Source organism: Pipra filicauda, unplaced genomic scaffold, assembly GCF_003945595.2.
Source record: "Pipra filicauda isolate LSUMZ 115617 unplaced genomic scaffold, ASM394559v2 scaffold47_size6085603_pilon, whole genome shotgun sequence".
NCBI lineage: Eukaryota > Metazoa > Chordata > Aves > Passeriformes > Pipridae > Pipra > Pipra filicauda.
Window position 1 is genome coordinate 3,019,390 of NW_024104620.1, and position 22,512 is coordinate 3,041,901.

At 39.4% G+C, this 22,512-nt stretch overlaps 1 protein-coding gene across 1 annotated transcript in view; it reads left to right on the plus strand.

Annotated features, from left to right (window-relative positions):
* KYNU (kynureninase) overlaps positions 1-22,436 on the plus strand; it is a 53,385-nt gene extending 30,949 nt beyond the window's left edge. Inside the window, exons 10-13 of the mRNA XM_027749016.2 lie at positions 15,746-15,798; positions 17,285-17,370; positions 20,921-21,151; positions 22,117-22,436. Coding sequence (XP_027604817.2) covers positions 15,746-15,798; positions 17,285-17,370; positions 20,921-21,151; positions 22,117-22,269 — 523 coding nt within the window. The 3' untranslated portion in view covers positions 22,270-22,436. The remainder of the gene's footprint in view (positions 1-15,745; positions 15,799-17,284; positions 17,371-20,920; positions 21,152-22,116) is intronic.
* The last annotated feature ends 76 nt before the right edge of the window (positions 22,437-22,512 follow it).

A 22,512-nucleotide genomic window follows, 5' to 3' on the forward strand; every position in this document is an offset into this window, starting at 1 on the left:
TAAATTAGTTTTTCCTGAACTGACTCCTTCATACATAGTCATTAATTTGTGTACCGAATCTGACTACTGAATATCTTAAACACAATTACCTATATGAAATAGGCTTTTTCAGCCTGGGGCCCAATTAAGGATATAATTCCAACCTTCCTGCGTAGTCCCTCTGCATTATTTAATCATAGTTATTTCATATTTCCTGAGATTTGATAATCACTCATCAAATTTGTTTGTAGTTCCTATGCCCTGGTTGCATTACTTCTCTTTCTTTCCCGCATCAACCAGTCATTTCAGGTCTCCAAATACGGCACTGAGACAAAGGAGAATTTGTCTATGTCAAAGTATTCAATTTTATAGCTGATTTAAATGCAGAGCAATTTTGTGTATGTTGTACAATCAAATAGAGTGGAATTTAACTGCTTGGGAAGTTGCAGCCTGTCTGCTGGAGCTACAAAGTCTTTGGCTGTCATCTGAATCAAGGATGACACCCAGTGGCCACACAACTTCAGTCAAAAAACAGAAGCACCAAACACTTGTTTCTTTGCATCTCAGCCCACACAAATGCAGGGAATTAAACTGCAATCCAGCTGACACCCTTTTGTCATTTAAAATGTCTGAAATATTGTTTTTAACTCACAGTCAATATTCTGCAAGTCATTTTACCCACCTATATAGATTTCCTTAATTTGTCTCATCCTTCATATTTTCTGCAAGCTATCGACTTGCAGAAGGTAGTTATTTTTATAAGGAAATAATGTATTGGGCCTTAATAGAAAAATGTATGTTCTGACCATAATTCAGAGAGGCAGTTCCAGGGTGTTTGCCTGTTACTGACTGAGACTGGGGCAAACAGGCCTTAGGTACTTACTGAAAATTAAACAGCTCGATCCAAAATTTTCATTTTAAACCCCTCAAACCCAACTACTGCCAATCACCAAAGGAATTTAGGTATTTTGGTTTAAATTCCCTTAATTTTGTGAGTATGCTTCTATCCTATGCCCAGTTTAAGAAACTGGGTTCCCCTCCAGCTGCTCCCTCCAGACCCTTCTCCCCAGGCAACAAAACACTTATTTGCTGTTTCTTTTAAAGTGCAACTCAAGGAAGAGTTACTAAAGTATTTAATAGCCATCAGTACCTGAGGCCATCCCAGCACTGCTTTCTGCCTTGGGGCTGCCATTGAGGTCGTGGCCAAGACCTCCACAACCCAAACCTGGCACAAATCAGTAATACCATGGCATGTCTCAGCAGACAAAAGGCAAACCAGTCCCACTCTTCTTCTTCATGGCTGTGCAAGCTTCCTACAAGAGTTATAAAGCCGGTAATTCACTAACTTGGGAAAGAGTTTATATCTAAGGGCAAGGTTTTGTCCTTAGATCTGATGTCTGGGAGATGGTGACACAGTCTCACGTGTCCCCTTCGTGTTTTGCATCTTTGCAGACGCCATCCTTGTGTCCTGCAAACACCTTGGCTTAGCTGGGGATAGTTCTCTAATTCACTGCAAAGGCCATGGGTCTAAAAGTGACATGTTGTAACCATCCCAATTAACATCACCCAAGTATGTTGGGTAGTCCTTTGCTAGTCCCCCCATCTTTCTCCTTAGAGCAGTAAAACTGAATCAATCTGACATATATGGGTTCGATATATCCCCATTCTCTCATGATCTCACCTCTTTTGAAGTCTCTTTTAATACTCAAATAGCTTTTTTAATACCTGCTCTATATATCACAATGCAATATATTCCTGGCTAATTGTGTGAGAGTGATTTCTTTATGGGAAGGTTTCAAATAAAAAAAAATGACCTGGAGAGAACAGAGCTATGAAATACTACTGGAACTGTTGGGTCAGTGCAGGCTGAGCCTGTGCCACCAAGTTTCCATATGAGTGTTGCAGAGGGGAAGTTTCCAAGACACAGAGAGCACTGAAGTGACCTACTAATATTGAAATTTTGCTTGTCTAGCTGTTTGGGCTCCAGAAAAGTTTCCTTTTTAATTTTTTAATTTTTTTTTTCTCTCTCTATTTCTCCATTTATAAAAAGAAGGATAATTAGAATTACCGAGCAATTTAGCTATAATGAAACGTGAATATTTGTGAGCAGCTGGGGAAGAAGGTGCAAGAGAAGTCAAGTGGTCACAGCAGAGTATTTGCAACTGTAGATGTGTAGGGGGTTCAGCTCTGCTGTCAGCTGGCATAAGGGATGGGAGGGGGAAAACTCACAGAGCCCTGAGACAGTAAAGGAAAGAAAAGTAAGGCACAATTTAAAGAGATGAAAGGGAAATAAATGTATGTAAAGCAGTCAGAAGAATAATAGATAAGCCTTGGCAGAGGATTAAATGAAAACTGTACACAGTTTAGTGTTTAAAATGAAAGGATTTATCAAACTTAGCTTTAGCCCACTCTAGCAGCAGGTAGAGTTTAAAAATTAAAAGTTTGTGTGATGTGAAGAAATGCTGCATGTGCAGGAAGCAGTTGATGTTCAAAAAAATGCGTTGGCTTTTACTTTAAAAAAAAAAAAATGTTTCAAAGAGCAAGAAGCAAAAAGCTATTTCATACTGGCTTTGAGAAACACAAGGCACCTTCAGCCAATTTCTTCATAGACAGAGGTGAGATATCAACCCTCTCTCTTAGATCACTTCCCTGTTTGTTGTCTTGATGCCAATGAAAATGCCAGAACATAAACAGCTTCCTGCTACTTCTTTATAGAGACTTGCACAGCCTTTTTGGTATGTGAACTTTAACCATGTAATGAGATAAACAAAAATATGCTACTTCACAGACCTTCCCCTTCCCATTTTTCCCAAGTGATCTAGGTCCCCATCCTGCTCTAGTGCAGATCCTGTCTGCCCAGTAACTCTGTTTTGCAAGAGGTTACTCCACACCTTCCAGGGCTGGCAGTTCTGGCTGAGTTTTTCTTTAATGATTTTCTTGATTTTGAGGAGATACCACATTACTCTCTTTTGAATTAGAGTCACATAATCCCCAAAATAAATAGCTGAAGCTTCTGTGAAACTGCTGCAAATAATGTATCTTTGGTGGAATGTGAGTTGGGAGCAAATGACAGTCATAAAAAGATTTGGAAGGCTGTTTTATATCTACTGTACTGGAAAGAACTAAAGCTGCCCCTGTTTAAAATGCTTCCAGGAATCATGGAAATACAGAATGGTTTAGGTTGAAAGGGACCTTAAAGCTCATCTCACTCCAAACCCCCTGCCACGGGCAGGGACACCTTCCACTAGCCCAGGTTGCTCCAAGCCCTGTCCAACCTGACCTTGGACACTTCCAGAGATGGGGCAGCCACAGCCTTTCTGGGCAACCTGTGCCAGGGCCTCACCACCCTCACAGCCAAGAATTTCTTTACTCAGACTGAGTCTTCTACTCAGACTTTATTGAGCTAACAGACTAAGGTGGTCCATTTCTCACTGACCCTGGAGTCTGTCACCTCTGAATATCTCAGCACTGCTGAAAGCTTTAGCAGAACAGAGCACCTCGTCCTGGTCAGGGAGAGGATCTGGAGAAGCAATGTAGAGACTCCTGAATGCAGCCAGGTGGGGAAGTCAGTGGTGACAGACAGAAGTGTACATGCTGCTGTTTCCAGAAGGTTTTGTCACTGGTCCTAGTGGACTTAAACTGTGGGCTAATGTAGGGATAAACTACCCGTGCAGTGCAACACGTGTCCCCTGAGCACAGGAAGTATCCTGTGCTAAGGTAGAGAAAAGAACTGTTGCTTTGCCAAGGAGATGAGAGCAATTTAGCTCCTTGAGCTAATTTAAAAACCAAAAGTTAAAACCTCCCTTGGGAAGAGACTGTTTAGGAATAAAGCTATCGGCTAATTAGGCTTAATTGCATTGTCTTGGGACAAGTGATTTATTGGGCCAATCTAGACCCATGATGGGCCTGCAGGGGTGTGTTCTCGGATTCACCAACTGCGTGGCAAATATCCAAGAGCATTTTTTAGCTTTGGAGTGAGTCTCTGTGAGAAAAAGAAAGAGAGAGGTTAATGTGCACTCACATCATCTATTCCCATTCTTATTCCTTCAGCTCTGCACATCCTTTTATGTGGCTCCCATGATTGTCTCCTTGTTCTCTGTCAAGCATTTTCTGTTTCTCTCCCTTCAAATCCTCCCTTGTAATTAAGCTGTATCTTCAAGCAATCTTGCTTCTTTTCTCATTATAAATAACCTTCTCATGCTTTCCTCCCTGAAGGTCTTCCTCTTTGTTTTGTCATCTTTGCCCTGGTTAGACTTTAAGGTGTTTTAGAGAGGAGCTGTAGGCCTCCTTGTTAACTCCTGGGACTGTGCAAAGGTGCTGTATGTGAACTCTGCATCACCTATAGGATAGCTGGAGTGGGGAGGGAAAGAAATGTGCTGTTTTCATTCCCTGAGTGTGTGCTCCCATGCATCTCTCCTGGACCACACTGATGGGACATACACCCCTTTGTGTGCTCTGCCATGACCCTTTCCCACTCCCAGCCCTGGAAATGGCAGGGAGGTGCCTGTGTTCCTTGTGGATGTGCTTTCCCATCTGCTGCCTCCAGCTTTTCTCATCAGATGGTGTAAGACACAATTGCTCAAACACATGAAAGCAACCAACAGGCTTAGCCTGATGGAAAGGTGAATGTAGCCTGGGGGCAACTCTTACATCCCCTTAACTAGCAAGGAAGAGATCCTAGGGCTCTCCTTGGAGTCTGGATGGCTGCTGTGATTTTTCCCCCCACTTCAAAGGCCGTGTGTTGCTAGCTGCCTGCTCTTTGTGCCTCAGTTCTCTGCTTTGAGACAGGTAGTATTGAAAGCACTTTGCTGTGTCTTGATTTTTCCCAATAAGACAAAGCAGCGAGCTACTTTCCTTCCCGCTGAAGGAAGTTCCAGAAATTCAACACTCATGCAGGTGTCACACAGCTTTAAGAAAATGGGAAAAAACCCTTCTGCACCTGCTTTTTTAATAAGTCACAAAAAGAGGTATTATCTCTCCTCTTGTTCTTATCTATTCATCTGTACGTTTCTGTATCCACCTCACAGAACCTCTCCTTTTTATGGAGGGAAAAGTTTATTTTCAGCGAAGTACCTCAAGTAAATCTTCTGCTGTTTCCACTAAGAGCTCGCTTACCTCTGTGCAGAAATGTGCTGGAACTAATGCAATTTTGCATCTGGGATTTCCTACTAGATATTGACTCACTTTCAGCATTTTTCATTTTTTCTACTTCAGAAAATTTTGGAACTTTCTACGAAGCTTTCCTCCTTGGATTCTCAGATAGAGCTGTAGTCTACACGTGTCCATTAAAAATGAGATGCTCACTCTTTTGTATTAGTTCATTAGACCAGAGTGGGGAATTGTTTCTGATTTTTCCTTATAGGCTGTGCTTCGAGATCACTATGTGCCTTGAAATTGCTCTGAGCTGAAAGCACCAGCAATAGCCATTATACTTTTTTGCCATTAATAGTTGCCTTTTTTCCTCCCCGTTCCTGTCCCCTGGAGAATATTCCTGTAATTGTCAGGTACAGGTTCAGATGGGGTTTCCTGCCCAGCATGTCTCCCAGAGCTATTTGTGTCCCTGTCCTAGCTGGCTACCTCTCTGGCTTTAGTTGCAGCTCTGGATCACACATCCAGCTCATATTGTGATTCATAGCACCAGCCAGAACCTGATTCAAACCATAAGCACTTTTAAAGGTAATTGGAAGGTCATTGCCCAGGTTAAGGAAATAATTGTCTCATTATTTCTTGCAAAGTTGATATCCTGGGTGTGTGCACTGTAGGATTATGTGTGTGTGTGTGTTGTTTCATTTTTTTGCTTGGTTTACAACTTGTGCTTATTTGTTTCTACTCGTTCATGGAGTTTCTGGTCCTCCTACCCTCTCTTTCTCCTGGCTGAACCTTCATCTTTCCAGTCCTCAGCCAGAATAAGGTCTCACCAAGGCAGACATCTTCACATTCACTTAAGAGTTGGACTTGATGATCCTTGTGGGTCCCTTTCAACTCAATATATTCTGTGATATCCTTTTTTTCCTTTGTCTCCCTCAATCAAATCTATTTTATCTTCACCATTGCTTGGGCAAAGCAGATGAATTTTTTTTTTGCCCCTGTGCCATCTCCCTTCTTGCAAAGTCCAGCAAAGCACATCCACAGCCTACTGTCCTTTACTTCTTACCCATTTCCACACATCTTTGAATCAGGAGCTTCCCAGAGGCCTTCGTGACATATATTTTTATTCTTGCCCATTTTCTCTAAGTCATCCTTCCTCTCACTTTTCATTTATGAAATGCTTGCTTTCGCATCTCTTTGTTGCTGCTGGTAAATTTTTGCTGTCACAGTGACTACTCCTTATTTTTCACTGAAGTCATTTTAGTGCTTGCTGGAAGTTGCTTCTTCCTGCCTTCCACTGTGTGGAAACTACAGGCCAGCTACAGCCATATAGTGCTCATCAAGTGATTGAAGGGCAGTTTCCAGTGAAATGCTGGGAGCAACAGGTATACTTCCCTTTCCTTCTCCTAGTTTCTCAGTCAGCATGACATCAATTCGGTGATCTAATCCACCAGTGCAACTGTTTTGGGAAAATTTTAGGTTCTTTCTCTCCCATGGTATGAAAAGCAGCAGCTCAAAGCGAAGAATTATGTATTAATCTCTTTAGCTACGTACAGATTATTGAACAAAAAGGCAATAATTCTCCACTGTAATCTAGTTTTTCAGCATCCCTTTGTTTTCTGAGATGACTTTCTAGCAACCCATTGCGAGCAAATGCAGAGAGGTTTAGTCAGTGTGTGTTCAAGGTCAGTGTTGCAGGTATAGTTATTTTGTGACAGGAGAATAAGTCCGTATAAATATCCTTATTTAATGATTTTTCACCTGCTTCTGCAGTGAGAGGAGGTTGGGGGCTCCTGAAAATGGTGTTGAACTTCATGTCAATTGTGACATACGTTGTACCTCAAACATTTGACTTTGTGTCAAATCTATTTTGGGGCCAAAAATAATGATAGTTTAGGTACTACTGAAAATTAGGGCAACTACAGCCCTGTAAAGAAAGGTTCCTATGTCACAATTTTCTTATGCTTTTTGGCAATGGATGAAATTTTATCTTTTTGGGGAGAGACTCTTCAAAATAACTCTGAAAGATTATTTCTGTTCTCCCTTAATTATTTCGTGTCTTAGACTTCAACTGGAAAAGTTCCATTTGAGTTGTTTTCTCCTCAAGTATCACTTAGTGTTAGTAAATGTTTTGTAACACAACTACTGGATCCTGTGGCAAATCTGCTGGCACTTGAAACTTTGAATTCAATTAGTTCCGGCCACTGACATAAAAAACCCCCTAAAATCTAGTCTAATGCTGATTGTTTCTTGTTTCAGGCAAAGAGCAGAGGTGATAACTTACATTTTAGCTAATAAGGATTCTAGTATGATAAAGGTCTTGCATTAATATTGTGATTACTCTATTCAAAAACAACTAAGACCTGAGGAAGCTCAACTTCCCAGAACTTAAAATTTTTATATTATAGTTCAGTCAGATACATTTATTATTTAGAAATACATCTAGATATCTCCCCCTGAAAGATTCATTCAAGGGACTGTGTAGACTGCATAGTTCAGTAAATGCATCATAGTAATCAAAACTATCCAAGTCTCCTTTAAGTCAGAATTCACATTTAAAAGTAGCTCTAGGAGGGATTGTTGTTTTCGCTTATTTAATTTAATCTATTTGAAACAGCCTAGAAAAAAAGTTATTGAATTCTTAAAGAATGTGTAATATGAGCTTTTTTTTATCACTATAATATAATCGAGAACTATTCAGTACTTTATAAAAATCACTGAGAACTTTATTAATATCTCTATGAGTAAATTGGCTCTCTGCTTGATTTTAAATTTCTGGTGTTAGGCAGAATATTCAATTTCCCCTTACTAAATGTGCGAACATACTGTTGGCTGAATTCCCCCTTTTCATATATCTGATATTTGGCCAGTGAAAGTGTTATATGAGCACTTTGTGATAATAGTTGTTCGTAAGCTGATTTAACAGTTTTTAATTCAACTTCATTAGCCTGAGGGGGTTTGTTTTTTTTGTGAGATCTTTTCCTGGGATTTAATTTAGGCTCCCACTTTGTCTGCTGCTTGATCATACCTTTCTTTTGCCTGATCGTGGCGGATGAAATTATCATCCCTCATCCCAAGCGCCTTGGAGGTTTGGTGGAGAGCTCTGTGCGGCTCCGAGGGGCCCTGATTGGATTGGCAGCATTGCAGCCATTCCTCTTCCCCATGCCCTGATCACAGCAACTTGTTTCCCTCTACAAAAGTGAACTCAATCTCCTTTTGTTTTGACCTGGAGGGGTAAAATGGAGGGACGTGTTGAAAGTGGTGTATTCCCACTTGTGTCGAGCCTAAAAGACTAACAAGGTAAAAATCAATCCAAGAAGAGCTTGTGTACCCTCTGTCTTCAAGTACCTGTCAGCTGTAAATCACCTTGCACTAGATTGACCAAAATGCCCAGGTTTTTCACCCAAGAGTCTCTCTAATTATGGCAAAAGTTGTGTTAAATCCCCCACCTCAACGAGTGACACTCTGGGAGCTCAAAGCTGCCCAGCTACTCTTCGAAAAAGGAGGATTACTCAAATCTAGAGATTTCTTAATTTCATCCATTGCAGTCACATAGTTAAGTGCCATTGTTTAAATTATGAGACTGTTTTTCAGGATTTGGGTCTTTGCTGCTAAAACTTGCTGCTAGGCAGAAAGTGAATTTAGCTATTTTTTAACAAAGACAAGTCTCAAAATAGAGGAGAAAAAATGTTCTCCCTTTAGATGGCACTGAAAATGCAAGCCTCTTAACAGAAGAAAAATGTCATGCTATTAGCCTCTAATACAATCATATTACTTTGGTCCTTTGACAAAGTAAAGCCTCATTGATATTAAATATGAAAAGTTACTACTTTCACAGTAGCAACTTTTCATAAGGAGTTTTGATTTTTTCTACTGAGTTCTAAGAGACTGGCCCATTAATAATGTATGGTACCTCTCACAAGTCACATATGCTTAATAATTAGGAAACATTTGTAATGAGTTGAAAAGGGTAAGGAAGGCAGCAGTCTGTGTGCAAGTCCAAAACTACAGAAGTTTGAGGCTAATAATTACCTGGGCTTCAAAAGCTTTTCAAATTCTAACAACAGATCCTACTTAAAATTAACAACAGGCACTGCACAGAAGAGAATAATGAAACAAGTCCAAGCTTACCATTTGGGATAAAGGATATCTAAATAGGTATAAGGAAGGGGGGGAAAAAGGCTTTAAATATAGCTTCTGGCAGTCTTGGAAAGGTTTTCTGAAGGAGACAGTGAGAGTTAGGTTTGAAATATTGCTAAAGTCTAACAGGGGTAGCTGCTAACTCCCTTAATCCTCCATGCAAATCCTAGCCCATATACATATATACTATGGCATATATATATATTTATATATATACTCCATAACTGACAGCTCCACAGTATATGAAAAATTTCCCCTACAGAGCAGGGGTTAGAATCTTTGAATTAGGGATTTTGGTGATGAAACTGAGAATTTCTTTCCAATTATTCTTTTTTTTTTTTTTTTTTTTTTTTTTTTTTGGTTGCCAAACCCCCTCATCACAAGGCCAAACCTGGTTTGAGATGGTTTTTCTCCCTTCCAGTGAACTGTCAGAAGGGGAGCACTGGGTCAGAGCAGGACCCTACTTAAGTGCTCCACCTGTGGAGAGGATGGAGTTGGAACAGAATAACATTGTCCATCCACTTGGACCTCAGTTTTGTTTCAGCACAGCTGTAAAATACCATGTGGAATTATGCAAAAAAAAAAATAGATTTTTTAATTTTTTTTTTCCTTATTGGAAATGCCGGTTAAGTGACATAGAGCAAGAAAAATATTAAATTCTGAACCAATCAGAAACTTAACACTGGAAACAACTTTTGACACTTGGAGGATAATTTGGTGAAAGGCTGACAAGAGAGAAAAAAATCAAGTGGTATCAGCCTTTACCTCCAAATCCCCTTTCCTTATCCGTATATCAAAAAATCCTGTATAAGGTGCTCCAAATAAATCTTTTTCTCCATTCTTACATGGCCCTCATTACTAAATATGTGAAAACACTTTAATAAATTTATTCTTACCCCTCACAGCAGAGTTAGGGCAGTCCTGAATTTCTAGAGATTAGGACTTGAGGCATAGAAAGACTAAATATTTCATCGATGATCAGACAAGTCTGTGATAGCAAAGAAAATTAAAACTTCTCCTCAAACTCCAGTCAGTGAGCCAAAAATATGCCACATGAAGCAATGAGCAGGTTTTTCTGTTTTCTTGGTTGTTGTGTGTATGTGTCTTTCTTACTATGTATTCTGAATTTTGGCATTGAATCCAAAGGAACACAGTCATGCTCATGTGCTTGCAATAAAATTAATGCAATAAAAATTAAATTGAAACATATAAAAAATGCAATTAGAAAAAACTGCAATAAAATTAATGCAGAGCTGAATGCAAGGACTGTGCCCCAGCTGTTGAGCCTGGGGTTCAGGTCTCTGCTCAGAGTTTGAGGAGAGGTGTTTGAAAATCTGGGTAAGAGTAAGGTGGTTTTGAGAGGGTGTTAAACTGTTTTCATGAGTTTGGTTTCTGGGACTGACCTTTGTCTGAGTGCAGCAGCATTAGGAGATGTTCCTGCTCAGGACCTGAATCTCAGATACTTTTTCTATCCATATTTCACTGTGTGGAGCCCAGTGAAGGAGGAACATACCTCAAGATCTGGAATTAAATTGTCAATTGAGCTGAAGATCCACATGTGGATGTAAGGCATGTTAAGGAGTATTTTTGGTCTTTGGGAGCTGACTGTACCAATTTTTTGTATTTTTTTTTTCTTTTTATTATTTTTATCCTGGATTTTGAAACATGAAAGCTGGGCTTTGGATGTGGCACCAGTGATGTGGTACCACCATGTTCTCCTAGGCAGCAGGATGATCAAACGTGGTCAAATTGCCATGACTGAGGTCAGATGTAGTTTGCTCCTAGCTCCAGGCTGGCTCCAGCCTCCAATCTTTCTGTGTTCTTTTGTAGTTTAATTTCTAAGACCTCCTGGGTGTTTATTTAACACATTTCCTGCTAATAGAGAGATATTTGAGTCACTATTAACCTCTATCTTCTAAATTTGTGTCACACTGCACAGTGACTCTTGGTTGTCTGTTATAGCTCTTAAGGGTGTCAGGAGAAAAGGGTGTTCTCTTCAACCAGTCAGTTGTGTCATAGACATTTAGAACTGCAAGAAACTGAACTTAATGATTGTTTTTGGCCCTTTCATTCCTTTTCCTGCACGAGGCTGCTTTTACAGACATAGCATAATATCGGCTTAGTTCTGTGTAATAAACTTTTCTAGTTCTGTGTAAATAAACTTTGGGAGCAGTAACAAATCTCATTAACTCCTCAAAGCTGATTCTTACTCATAGATAGAACAGTAGCATGAAAAAACAAACAAATCTTTGCCAATACATGGATGCTTTTGCAAAAGGAAAGAGATGTGTGAACGAAGAGCTTAGCAGCCACCCAGCAGCTACATCAGCTGCTTTGTGGACACATTCTGCCCCAAAACTGCCTGTTTATGATTTTGCTTAATCCATGGTTTCATAACCATAACATGCTTTGCTGGTATATGCTACTAATATAATCTAAATAATGACTATGAAATTTCTAGCTCACATTGTGACCTGATAACGGAGAGGAGACAAACTGTTCCATGCCCAGTGAAGCTGGCAAATGTAATATCAAGTATTACTAATTTCACACTGCATTCCTGTTGCTTTTCAATGTGCCTTCTTGTGGACATGAAATTATTATCTCACACAGTATAATGACAGGATACTTCCAGCACATTGCCCTGGATCGCAAAAGCTGGGCCACATTAATGGTATTTCCCTGTTTTCTGTATCACTACTCAAGAGTTTCTTTATTTTTTTTCTTGCTGAGAAGGGAAATGAGACCCATGTTGCTTCAGGCTGTAAATTATAAATGAGTAGCATGATCATCTGTAACGTCGAAGCAAAGGTCAAAAGAATTTTTTTTGTATTTTTCCTGTGTTCTTTAACTGGATCTCCTTTGATGTTTACACTGCACATACATCATGATCATTATATCCCGCACTCCTGCATCATTAATGCAGCTACAAACGAGATGACTCAAGCTATGAACAACCAGTGCTTCAGTCTAATGCAGACGGATATGAAGGAGGAAAATGGGCTAAATAAAAATACTTATTGAAGGGATTGTTCCCTGGTGTAAATGGCCTTAAAGAGGACATGACTGAATGAGAGGATACTGTTCCTTTTTGCAGTCATTTTCCAACCCGGCAAATCTTTGTTCACTGATTTGTAAAATAAGAGAACATTTTGATGTAAAAATAGGGAATTCGAAAACCTTTCAGCAATATTTCATTATATTCTTACCTTTTTCATGAAACTGAGCTGGTAACAGTTTGCTTTAAATTTTATGTGACAAGTGTAAAAATTAGTTCCGTACAAAGACCGGAAACCTGCAGAATTCTCTAGGATAGTCTCAGTGTTGTCAAACCATGAGGACATAGGCAAGGTTGGATGGGTCCCTGAGCAACCTGATCATGTGGAAGCTGTCCCTGCCTATGGCAGGGGGGTTGGTAAGATCTGATCTTTAAGGTCCCTTCCAACCCAAACGATTCTATGACCATGGGTTTAATTTCAGGTATAAATTAAAACAAGGAGTTATCTATTTAAAAGTTATTTTCTTACAGAAGAGCATGCACACCTTGCAGAAAAACCCACAGCTAATTCAGCATTAATTTACTCTCTTTTTTGGCATGATTGCAAAGTATTTCGTGTATGTTTTTGTTCTTGGATGGAGAGATGTTCACTGTGAAGGTGTTCCAGGACATCTCTGCTGAGCAGCTTTGGGAGGCTACTGGAGGTATCTGGGACTGGCAGGAGGATGCTGCAACCACAAATCATTCATCACTGGGATAGCAATTTTGATTAGTGCTGTGTTAAAACAAGGGCTTGGTTTGGATAAATTTGCATTTTTAAAATTATAGTGGAACATTTGCAAAATTAAACCCTTTTCTCCTTAGACACTGATTTTTAACAGACTTTCTGAAATGGGTTTTGTCTGCAGTGAAAAACATGTGACTCTAGAGACCCATCACTAACATGTTTAAGGTGGTTTTAAACACAAGCACATCATATAAAGCTTTTCAGAGCTTTCCACACTACGATTTTTGCAAAAAAAAAAATGTTTTGGAATTCAAAATCAATTTAGATCTTGTTGCTTTTGTTTTTTGAAACAGGGATAGTTGAAATGGTGACTGCAGTTCACTTTGCATGCAGAATAACAACTCTTTAATAAGAAATTTTACTGCAGTAACTTAATGTGCAGTTTTATTGCCTATTATTTTTAGTGAGCATTTATAAAGCGTTATGTTTGGGGTTTAACACCTTAGCTCTTTCCCATCATAACAGGTTGAAATTTGGCATAGCAGTGGCAACCTTCATTTCAAAATTTTCACAGAAAATTGTAAACAGCAAATTGCTATAATTTGTGAAGATTTTGTTAATTTCCACACTTTGAAGCCTGTCAGCTTAAATGTCAAATAACGTGACATCCATATGGACCATTAGATCAACGAGAGTGTAGGACCAGAGCTGCCTCAAAGTGCACATCCTGTAGTGACACCTCTGAAGTTCTAGAACAGCCAAAAAGAAAAAAAAAATAAGAGGAGAAAAAGCAAATTGTCAAATTCTGGTAGGAAAGGGCAAGACAGCTAAAACTGTCTTTAAAAAAATCCTTCATTCTGTCAGTTTGGAAAAGTTCTGAAATTTCAGTTTCCAAGTTGCAAACGTGGTGCTGCAGCAGAGACCTGGGTTTAAGCCAATTTCAGAATTAGCGAGTCTTGAGCATTCATGATGCAACCAGAGTGCTTTTCATCAGGCTCGACCTGGGTCACAGTCTGATTGATATTTATTTTGTCTTTCACTTTAGGATGTGGTCCACAAAAAACTTAGAACTGTTTTCGCCTTGCTGCAGAGTAATAGTCCAAATGTTATTTTTCCCGTGGATTTTTTCTCTTTAAATCTTTTGGAATTCATGGAATGTGTGTACCATTGACTTCAGTAGTATGTTGTAGTAACATAGAATATTTAGGGTTTTCTCTACAATGTTGTCTATATATTATAGAGTTCATATAAAATATCTGAAAAATCTTTTATGATTCAAAGCATCAGTAACTGAGTCACTTGGGCAGAGGCTGCATTACACTTTATTTGGGGTGTATTCATATTGGCAATATAATATCTCACGTGAAATGAATGTATATTGCACTATTAATTTTCATGGGTCTTAGAATAATAAAAACATCATGCAGCAATAAAGAAAAAAACGTGCTTTTTCTGTGTACACTCTGTTTGGATGCAACTCAGAACCTTTCATAGAAGTAAACATAAAACCTGTGTTGTTATACAGAAATATGAAGTACTTTAGTTTACATTCTGCAGTGTTCATATAACAAGTTTCTAACTTGAAAGTGGTCTTAATTCTGCAGAGCTAAGCTCTTTTAGGCAAACTGCAAAGTGTTCCTCCTTTACTGAGGGGCCATGACTTTCTTTTCCCTGTTTGCTTCCAGGAATGCTGATCTATTGTGAGTTTTACTTGTAGATTTTTTTTACTATTACAACTTTTGAACACTTACCAGGCTTAATGCCTAACAACTCTGCTGGCTTAGGGAAAACTGAGCAAAACCTTGGAAGAAATGGTGTCCAATATGTCCAGTCCTGTAGAGCTTGGAAGTTCAGGAAGAAGTCTGCAATAGTGACTCCTTGATATTGTAATAGCATTGATACATGGGGAATCTCAAGTAGAACTGACAATATTAGTCACTGGTATTACTGTGGGCTGAGTTAAGAAGTAGAGAACCCAAGAGAGATGGAGAGAGATTCCTTGATTTTGCAATATTGATTTTGTCTGCTGTGCCTTGGGCACTAGGTGATCCAACGCATCCAGCTGCTTTGGAAAACTGTTAATAGCTATGTCCTTGAGTATATTTTTCAGTAAATGTGAGTTAATAATGTAGTGTCATCTTAATGTACAAGCTCAGGGAAATGATTTTCAAAACGTTGTTTGGGTTTTTTTTTCTGGGCATAACCTTAAAAAAAGGAATATTGGATTAAATTGGATTGATTTTTATTTTAAAGAATCTTTTTTTTAATAAGGTCAATTCAGGAGAAGAAAAGTGTGTGCAGAATTCACATTGAAGTCTCACAGTAAAGACAAGGCAATACCCACACAATCCTCATTCTGAGGTCCTGTTGTCTGCCTGCTGTTCATTACAAAGTCCTTTCTTGGTGAAACTAAGTCAGACTTCATAACACCTTTTAGCTTTCAATATTCATTAAAATAAATTTAAGGGTGAGGGTTGAATTTAATGCCTTGGGAGAAAACAGTGGAAATATTTCTGTTCTATTTTTTGTTTTGTGAAATGATTTCAGGGAAAATGGATATTGTTAAAAATCAATAGCTAATTGAAAGATATGGTGTGTTTTATCATTAGTAGTAAAAGAGACATTTCCAAGTAGTAAATTTTTAGTACTATTTCTTTATAGAATTTATTGCATTTTAATGTAATTTTTAGAAGTAAAATGTATTATTGGAAATGTATATATTTCTTGATTTTATACTGCTCTTAGCTCTCAAATTAAATTGAAAGATATTATACCGAGATTTCTATTAACTTGCTTTCTTTGTAAAATCTTAGGCTAATCGGCTGGTGGGGTCACGACTTCAAAACAAGATTCCTCATGGAAAACAGTATGTACTTTTACCCTTCCAATTTTACCTTATTTGGTGTATTTATATCTAACCAGCTCTACTTTCGTAGTAACTTGAGGAGAAAGGACAGAGCTTTGCATTTCCTCACTTATGTTAAAGGCATTAAGCTAAACTCACCCAAAACATGTAATGCAATGGAGTTAACAAAATAAATGTTGGAATAAATTTATGTGTGGGCATATGGGTCTGACTGTCTGCTTTTAGACATTTTGCTGAAATACCTTCAAAATGCAGATATAGAATATGGATGAAACTTTCAAAGTATCTCAGTGAATTAAATTCATAAGTCCCTGAGGAGCGAGGATCTGCTATCATTCACTTGGGTAATATCTTACTTCAGGATTAGTTCCACTGGAATTAACGAGAAATCACATAAATAAAGGTAAGGCAACCTGACATAAGTCATGAAATACCACTAAGGTTTCAGCATCTCCAAATTTCTTGCACTAGGGGAGGATGGATTATAAGGCAAAACCTGCTCTGAAATAGTCAAGTATTTATTGTCCCAATACAAAATGAGGACTCCTTTCCAAATCTGACAGCTAGACTGATCAGCTCCAGTTTAAAGTATGGCAGAGAGAATATCCTGGGGGTTCAGGATGAGAAAGGAGCTTTTTGGTTTGATTGGTTGTTTCGTTTTTAATATATTTTTAATTTTCTGTGGCAGCGCCTGTTGATGTGGCTTTGGCTGGAGAACACCTCCCTAATAGCCTCAGTCTGCTCTTTGTTTCCTGACCAAATGCAAGAGAGTGGCACCATGGAAAGCCAGCAGGAGACACAAATTGCCTTGAAACGCTGTTAGAAGGAAGAAAACGTTGTTTATTCATTTCCATGAGCAGTTTGTAGGGGAGAAGTTGGGCATTATAAAATTAGCCAGTCTGCTGTGCGCGAAGAGCATCTCTTCCGCCGCATCCTCTTGCTCTGGTGCTGGAGCATGAAATATAGACGGTGACACGGAACTTACAGCGAGGCTTTGTAGATTTATTAAACAGATTTCGTGAAAATTTCACAGCCCAAAGTCTGGGCAACTTCCCTACGTGGCCTGAAGCTACACTTAGCTGCATATGCAGCCTCCCATGTGTCTCGTCAGTTTAATAAAGTTAAGGAACGTGATTCCCGGCTCCGCGTGAGCGGCGCCGCTGCTGACTTGGAATTTCTCTGCTTTGTGCCAGCATTAAAAGAGATTCAAGTGTAAAGGTGGTTTTAACACACACCATTTAAACAAATTAATTGCAGTCCTCTGGTTCCCCTGAAGCTGCTAATGAGGTCTTCTGCTGGATAAAATTGGGCTTTTCTCGAAGTTAAAAGTATTAGCTGGGAATGGATTACTATTTGCTTTTAATGACCGATTCCTACAGGCCACATTAGGGAAATATTTTATTGCGTGAGGACAGACTTCAAGATAAGGTCCAATCCATTAAAAGGAAGAAATCAAAAACACTAATATAAGTTATTCATTTTCCAGAATTACAACTAAGTGAAGGAATTAATGGATTTCGGTTATCAAATCCTCCAATTTTACTGGTCTGTGCTCTGCACGCCAGTTTAGAGGTAAGTAATTGCTTTACTTTGAGCTTCAATTTAAGAGTATAAAAATGTTTAATGAATGTTACATGTATTATTGCTGTCTGCCTCAAAGAAATCTTCAGCAAACAAAATAACCCCACAACCCTGAGACACCAAGGCCTGTAATGAATATACTCATCCCTTCACTGTTCTCACAGACTTTGCTGTTGGACCCAGTGACTACACTGGGCTTTTCCCACTTAAATTTAGGGGCTCAGTACGAACAGCAGAGCTGTCCCATAGAGATATTCGGGTTTGCTTCAGTGGAACTCACACAAAGGATGCTGTCCAAGACCTTCCTAAAAAGGAATCACATAACTCTGAAAAGTTGCATCCAGGGTTGCTTTTACATATAATTCCTGAGCAAAGTATACTTAATCCCTTTATGAAAGAAGTGGATGTTCTGGAGTCTACATTGAACCATTGGCTTAGGGAACCTGTCCTCTGCTGTTGTCCCTTTGGTTACAAACAGAAAAGACAGAAACTGTCTGTGAATGCTTCCTAAAAGGGGAGTGGCATAGCTCCAGAATGTTTTTCTTTCATGTCTTCATTTGTTTTCTGGTGGCTGAAGGAGCAGAGCCCCATCCCTGTCCTATCTCTGTATGAATTGCGGAGACCATGACATTGGAAAGGGCAGTTCTGTCACACAAAGATAATCCTTCCTTTCTGTAAATGTGTGATCCACGTGCTGAAAGCCTGTGGTCGACTTTGGAGAGCGCAATTCATCCCTTTTTGAAGGCATGGAGTTGTACTCCCAACACCTTACATGATGATGTGTTTCATATTGAGATGTACCAGCATTTCCCTTACAAATGGTTCACCCCTGAAATCAGGACTCTGGGTCTTTGTGGCTGAAAAAGATGGTTTAACTCATATTAACAAACTATATGCTAAATATTCTGCTGTACTAAATTATCCCTAAGCTGCTTTTCAAGTTTTTGCCACCAGCAGAAACGGGTGAAATATATTTCTGCTTAGCATTCCATTAATATTAGTGGAATGACAAAGCTGATGCTGGAACAAAGAACAGTGTCCATGCACTGTATGTCTCTCATCTTTATTTACCAAAAAAACAGTATCTTAAGCAAACAAAGTCAGAAAATTGCCAGTTATGCTCTCTTCATCTTACGCGCAACGCTGAAGGACTGCAAAGGGCACAGCAATGCTTCTTGTTCCGCCTGGCAATTTGTTTTGTTAGTCCTTAAACATCCAATATATTGTTTTAAACTTTATGTGACCTTTGAGATAAGCTGAAAGCTATTCTGCTATGACCCAGATTGTCAGTGTTCTGGTTTGTGTGGGCTGGTGTCATTTAGCCCACTGCAGGGAGCCTCGAGCAATGAGGGCTGAGCAGTTTCCATCGCCTCCCCTTTCCATGCCCACATTACCTTTTGGCACAGCCAGGATTTCCCAGTGCTAATTGCTCTAATACAGTGGGAAACAAAATAGTTTTCATGTCTGGCAAGAGATGGCTAGTGAAATTGCATGCCACCTTCACTGGGACACATTAAACAGAAGGCAGTGTTTCCAATGGAAACAATGAAAACTGCAAGTGTTAATGGATGTTATTCCTCAATAATGCTTAAAGTGACTGTTATGGCAGTAGCTGCTCCCTGTTACGGAAAAAGGGGGAGTGCTCTATAGCCACATTTAAAAGACCTTTTTCAAAAAATTTCACCCAGGAGACCAAATATTCCTTGCTCAAAGCCTGTGGAAACAGATTTTTGCATGCAGCCTGAGGAGATCCATCCTTCATACTGCTGCAAATCCTGGAGGAATAGGAGGCAGGTCTCTGTTTTCCCTCCATTATGTGCTGAACAGTGCTGTGTGCTTTCTGTCTGCCTGAGTGGTGAGGGAAGCACCTCTAGGTTTTTGTTGACCTGTGCAAGTGCTGAGTGCTGGTGGCTCTGGTCTCTGTCACGTTCATTTCCTTGCAAATTCTGTCTTACAACATCCATATTCCATTTCACAGAAAACACATGCAGGGGCTTTTGGTTTTGTGCAGCATCTAGTGGTTGTGAAAACATCAGGGAGTGAGACTTGGGATATTCTACAAAAGAATGATTTCCAGATGCTGTTGGAAACGAGTGTTTGTTGTATTTTGAGTGGGATTTCTCAGGTACCTCTCTACGTGGTCTTCCAGGTTATGATATAAGTAATCTTAAAATTGTTACTCCTCCAGTCTGGAAGAGTGACTTCTTGAGACTGAAGATCATGGATTTTCATCCAGGATATCTGCCTTGCCTCTGATTTTCCAACTGCAATTGGTGGAGGGATCACTGTCCATGAGAAGCAATATTGCATTGATGTGCCAGGATGTGATTTGAAGTGGCTGTTGGGCACTTGCATATCTGTGTCTCGTCATGTTTCCCTGAAGCTACTTCCATGGGAAGAAGAAAAGAGAGGGTTTGAGGAAGGCGTGGGTAGATTGTTTCTGGAGTCACCTATTTCATTATTCCCTGTAACTGAACCTTTCCAGAGCAAAAGCAGAAGCTGTCTCCTCTGTCACATTGTTCTTGTTTGTGTGGCAAAATAGCACTGCCATTTTCAGGCAGTCATTTTTGCAGGTCTCATGATATTTTGAGTTTCCGAAACTCACCAGTTCTTGCAGCTGTGTCAGAGCACAGTTATTAAACAAGAATTTACTGAATATTTTTTCTTCATGTGGACTGGAGGGAGAGCCTCTACAGGACTTAAAGCAGTAAAGCCAGTATGTTAGTAGAAATTTTGAGCTTTCAAAGGAAAGAATTTGCAGACCAGTCATGATGTTTCAGTCTCAGCCACTGGATTTTGTTAGTAGAATCATAGAATCATTTACTTTAGAAAAGACCTCTGAGATCATCGAGTTCAGCCTCAAGTCAGCACTACCAGGCCCACCAGTAAACCACATCCTCAAGTGCCACATCTATGTGCCTTTTGAACAATTCCAGGGACAGGAATTCCACCACTTCTGTGGACAGCCTGTTCCAATGCTCAAGAACACTTTGAGTTAAGAAATTTTTCCTAATATCCAACCTAAATCTCCCCTGGTGCACCTTGAGGCCATTTCCTCTTTTCCTATCACTTGTTATCTGGGAGAAGAGACTGACCCACAGCTGGCTACACCCTCCTGTCAGGCAGTTGTGGAGAGCGAGAAGGTTTGTACTAGAGGTACATACATAGAGAAATCTTCATGTGATTTTGAGTTTTGTGCAGCAGTGTAGCATCTATATGGAATTTATGGATCCTCTTCAGATATGCAGATGAACGCTCTCTTAGCAAACTGGTTTTGTGTGCAAGTTCAGTTATGCAGGGATAGGTGTGTCTGAGAACTTTTAACAGTAGACACAAATGTCTTTCATTATCTAAAGCATAACATTACCTTGTGTTTTCGAAAGCCCAGCTCTGCCACGTTTATGTATAATATCTATCTGATATTACTGCTGGATTTTAGTGATAATGTATGGAGAAATATGCCACCCTTTTAGTCTTCTTTATTTCCTTTCCTTTTTCTGTAGCAACACATTCTCATTCCAGTGATTTCAAATCATTGTAGGTTTTTAGTCAAACTACGATGAAGGCATTGAGAAGGAAATCCATTCTACTCACCGGTTACTTGGAATACCTGATAAAACATTACTACAGCGAGGATAAAACAAACCCAGAGAAGCCCTTTGTAAAAATTATCACACCATCTCGGATTGAGGAAAGAGGATGCCAACTCACTCTATCGTTTTCCCTTCCCATCAAATCTGTGTTTAAAGAGTTGGAGAAGAGAGGAGTAGCAGTGAGTAAATCAAACTTCATCTTCTTATGCATTGTTTTGTGAGCCTATACCATAACAAAGTGATAATTTTATTTTATTTAAATATAGTCTCATATAAGAGAAAAAAAACCCCACTAGGACTGATGAAAATTTCTTACATCTTCAATCTTTAATTGTGCACTTAGAAAAAGAAACCACTGAATGGCACTACCATGTAATGGAATGATTACCACGGAGCACTTCTCCAAAAGAATATAAGTTAAATTTAAGGCCATACATTGGGTGATTTAGATGTGCTGGAAGGTGAGGCTGATAGTGTAATGCCATATAAATGAGACATCAGTTTTATTTCTGCTGGTGACTTGTCTCCCCAAAGGGCAGCTCTTCGAGGCTGTGTGTGCTGCTGTTTTGGTACTGCCAGGGAATTCCAGGAACTGCTGCTTTTAAGAGGGCACAAGGCCTCACATTATTGGCTTGTCTTTGCAATGCAGCAATATGTTTCAAATATGAGGGATTATTACATTCAGGAAAATGTTCAAATTCACACAGAGAGGGAAAAAAAGTACTGCCAGCCTTGTGATATTAGTTGTACCAGTAGTACAACACTCTCTATCCTATTGGAATGTGGGGTTTTTGTGTTTCTTTTTTTTTTTGTCACCCTTATTCCTCGTCAACTGTAGGTTGTTAGAGGCACTAAGGTGAATTTTGGGCATACACAGCTGGTTTGGAGCCCTAAATAGCACTTCTAAAGTCCTACCCATCTTGAGCCTGGCATCCGTTTTTAGGCAATGCATTACTCTTTTCACTATGTTTTTCGCAATGATGCTCCTCACCGTAGTTCTTTGAGGATCCAAAGGTATTTACATGCGTCTCCTTGTCAGTCCAGTCATCCTTCCTTGAAGACAAGTATGGCATTTGAAAATACAGTCTGACGGATAAACGTGAAGTGACCTGAATTTACTGAATGTTCCCCCTCTGTTTTGCAGTGTGACATGCGAGAACCAAATGCTCTCCGCGTTGCCCCAGTTCCTCTCTACAATTCTTTCCGTGATGTGCACAGATTTATTGAAATCCTGGGATCTGCAATTACATCTTCAAAACAAACAGCAAATAATACTGCACTATCTGCTTCTTATTGATGGCTCAGCTGTATCTTTTAATCTCTTTCTGACCAAGATGCATTTATTCTGCTGAGCGATTCTTTGCTTCGAGTAGACTGAGCTATATCCCATGCAATTTGCAAAAAAATGACTGTGCTTGAATAGTTATTTACAACAGACATAGTTTTATTAAAGCTCATATTTCCACTCTGCTTTGACTTTGACTCCATGAATTAGTATGCTTTGTATATTTTAATGGGGCTTTTCTTGAACATTTTATGT